The sequence below is a fragment of the Alligator sinensis genome, unplaced genomic scaffold, assembly GCF_000455745.1.
Source record: "Alligator sinensis unplaced genomic scaffold, ASM45574v1 scaffold138_1, whole genome shotgun sequence".
NCBI classification, from domain to species: Eukaryota; Metazoa; Chordata; order Crocodylia; family Alligatoridae; genus Alligator; species Alligator sinensis.
The window spans coordinates 634,924-638,059 of NW_005841862.1; the positions used below are offsets into that span (position 1 = coordinate 634,924).

A 3,136-nucleotide genomic window follows, 5' to 3' on the forward strand; every position below is an offset into this window, starting at 1 on the left:
TTCCTGCCGCTGGCACAGTGCGAAGTGCTGAGTGTTTATGTCCCTCTGTGTCTTGACGTCCATCTTGCTGGAGTCATCTGACCCCAGCAGTCTTTCCTGCCCAAGTGCCAGGGGGGCTGGACCTGATGATCTGTAAGGTCCCTTCCAGCCCCTAACATATATGAAACGATGATGATATGTTCCCACTGTGTCCAGATCCATGTCACCATCTCCAAGTCAGCTCAGGAGAAATTGCGTCAGAAGCAAATGAAAGAGATGGAGCTTTTGCGTCGAGAGAGGGAGAAAGAGAGGGAAAAGGAAAGGTCCCTGCAGCTCCGGGAACAACTTCAGAGTGTGGACCCCAGGGGTATTGCTCAGGAAGGTAAGTGGCTGCTATGTGCCTCTGGCCTGTACCATATGTAGTCATTGGCACCTGTGTAGAGTGCAAAATTCTATCACATAGGCTGGTAGCATGTTGTACCTCAAATACACTATATGAGTGAATACAGAGAGTGTGAGTGCCTATGGTTTAGGGTCACTATATTCCATTCTTATAATCAGAGTTGCAGGTCAGGAAGATCTCTTTGGAGAAGCAATCATTATTGCCACAGACATTGTCCATAGATTATCTAACCCCAGTTCAAATCTCCTGATAGGAACTGCTACATTTCTCTACTTCTGGAGTGCTTGGAAGGAGCTCCTTTCAGTATGCAGTCAGTCTGAGAAATCCATAGAAAGAGACTTTCACCCAAGGGTGGCTGATCATGGGTCCCAGCTAGCCCAGATAGCATGATTTAAGGTGCTGATAAAGGTCCCTATTACTGTAGTTCTTGAGTGCAGCATGCTCCATAATGGATTTTTTCTCACAAAAACCCAGTAGGATAGAGTGAGTCTATTTTTCCTATCTAACAAATGGGGAATGCGACAAAAAGACTAAAGGTGAAATCTAAAAAAGCACATGGGCATCTGAAATGTGATAAGCAAAAACCCAGGCTAACTACAGACACAACACTTTGTCAGGAAATGTTAGTTTGAATCATTGAATCATAAAAATGAGGGTTGGAAGGGACCTCAGGAGGTCACCTAGTCCAACCCCCTGCTCAAAGCAGGACCAACCCCAACTAGATCATCCCAGCCAAGGCTTTGTCAAATTGGGCCATAAAAACCTCCAAGGATGGAGATTCCACCACTTCTCTAGGTAATCCATTGCAGTGCTTCACCACCCTGTTAGTGAGAGTTTTTCCTACTATCCAACCTAAACCTCCTTGCTGCAACTTGAGACCATTACTCTTTGTTCTGTCATCTGTCACCACTGAAAACAGCCCAGCTCCATCCTCTTTGGAACCACCCTTCAGGCAGTTGAAGGCTACTATCAAATCCCCCCTTGGCCTTCTCTTCTGCAGACTAAATAACCCCAGGTCTCTCAGCCTCTCCTTAGAAGTTGTGCCGCAGGCCCCGAAATACTTAGGTACTCTAAGTTCTGATATTGGACTTGGCCATAACTGTTGCCCTAATGGATGATCTGAATGGTTGGTACCTTTCTTCTGCTTAAGGCCTGCTGGGATAGGTAAACTATGCACTTCTTGGGCCGAAGCCCCTTAAGGATGCCACTCCAGTAGGTGCCCTCTGACCACATTGACACTCCTCAAAAGTACTGAATTCAATATAAGGCACAGCACTTTCATGAGAAACATGCAGGAAGAGGAGGTTCTATTAATGTAATAGCCCAGTGCTTGCCCAGGAAGTGGGAGACCTGGGTTACAAGCTCTCTTTAGCCTGCTGGATTGTATATAGGATTGTATGAGCTTGAATCACAACCGCCTGCCACAGCCCAGGAGAATTCCCAGAAAATAGGCAATGGGCAAGGCTGGAATAGGCCCACACAGCACCTGTCAGCTTCCACCCCGAGTTGCAGCTAGGCCAGTGTGCAGAAAGGAATGCAAGATTCCTTTCCTTGACAGTGAGAAAGCAAGCGAGCAAGTGACAGAGCAAGAAAGTAGTGCCAGGCCTAGGACACTTGGATCTGACTCCAAGTGACTTGCTCACAGTTAGACAGGAAGTCTGTGGCAGTGCAGGATATTCTACAAGGTCACCTCTGCTTTTTATTGCTCTGAGTTGGTGGAGTGAATTTAGTGCTGGATTAACAGCCTGGAGGCTGGTCAGTACCTAACCATGGGAGTAGCCTTCCTCTTTAATAATATGGTTGCTGATGATAATAAGATTTAACAGTTCTATAGTACTTTTCATGCAAGATCTCAAACCACTTCACAAACAAATCTGGAAAGTAATTATTCCCACTTTGCAGCTGGTGAAACTCAGTCATACAGTGGCTCACCCAAAGCCACCCAGGGGAGTCACTGGCTGAGCCAGAACCCAGACCTCATGTTCCCCAGCTACAGGCTTTATCCAGTGATTCATTTTGCCATGCAGATCAGACTTGGGCTTTTGCAGCATGTCTTTCATGTTGCAGCAGAGCCTGCTGTGACAAAAAGAAAAGCCAATGAGTCCAAAAGAATGTTTATAACTAAGTTATAACCTGGATGAATTTAAATAAAAATGTTTCTAATTAAAATATGAAGAAAGATCCTGCTCACACAGGAAGACAAATCACCCTGCCTTCGGAAACACCCCCAAGAAGCATATGTTTTTGGAAAGTCTGAATAGTTCACGTGTTGCATATACATATACGGGAGAGTAAAGAGTGTGTGTACGTGTATAAAATATATATATAAAATATATTTTCAATATTAAATATACATATAAAATATACACTACAGCACAACTTATAGGCTCTGACTTAATTGCAACTGACAAGCTTTGATTGTACTGCGGCACAAACTCCAAGGAGTGCGGCAGCAGGGAAAGCTGCAAGTCAGCACTCAGCCCAAGGGTATTCTATAAGGTTACCTCTACTTTTTATTGCTGTGAGTTGGTGATGTGAATTTAGTGCTGGATTGACAGCCCCTGGAGGCATAAATCCTCCACTCATCTCAACAGTGGCTAGAACAGAGGAAGTGGGATGCTAAGTTTCCTTTATCCTTTATAGAAAGTACTGCTATATTCTACCATTATGATGCCCAGCACTACAGCTTATGATAGTGTTGCCTCTATGTTTGGATTCTTATGGACAGTACTGTGGTACTTTTCTGTAAAGGAC

General features: G+C 44.7%; 1 protein-coding gene across 1 annotated transcript in view; it reads left to right on the plus strand.

The window, feature by feature from the left end:
• The window catches only part of TOGARAM2 (TOG array regulator of axonemal microtubules 2), a 40,536-nt gene that overhangs the window by 10,913 nt on the left and 26,487 nt on the right, over positions 1 to 3,136 (plus strand). Inside the window, 1 exon segment of the mRNA XM_025216435.1 lies at positions 196 to 361. Within this exon segment, the coding sequence (XP_025072220.1) occupies positions 196 to 361 (166 nt within the window).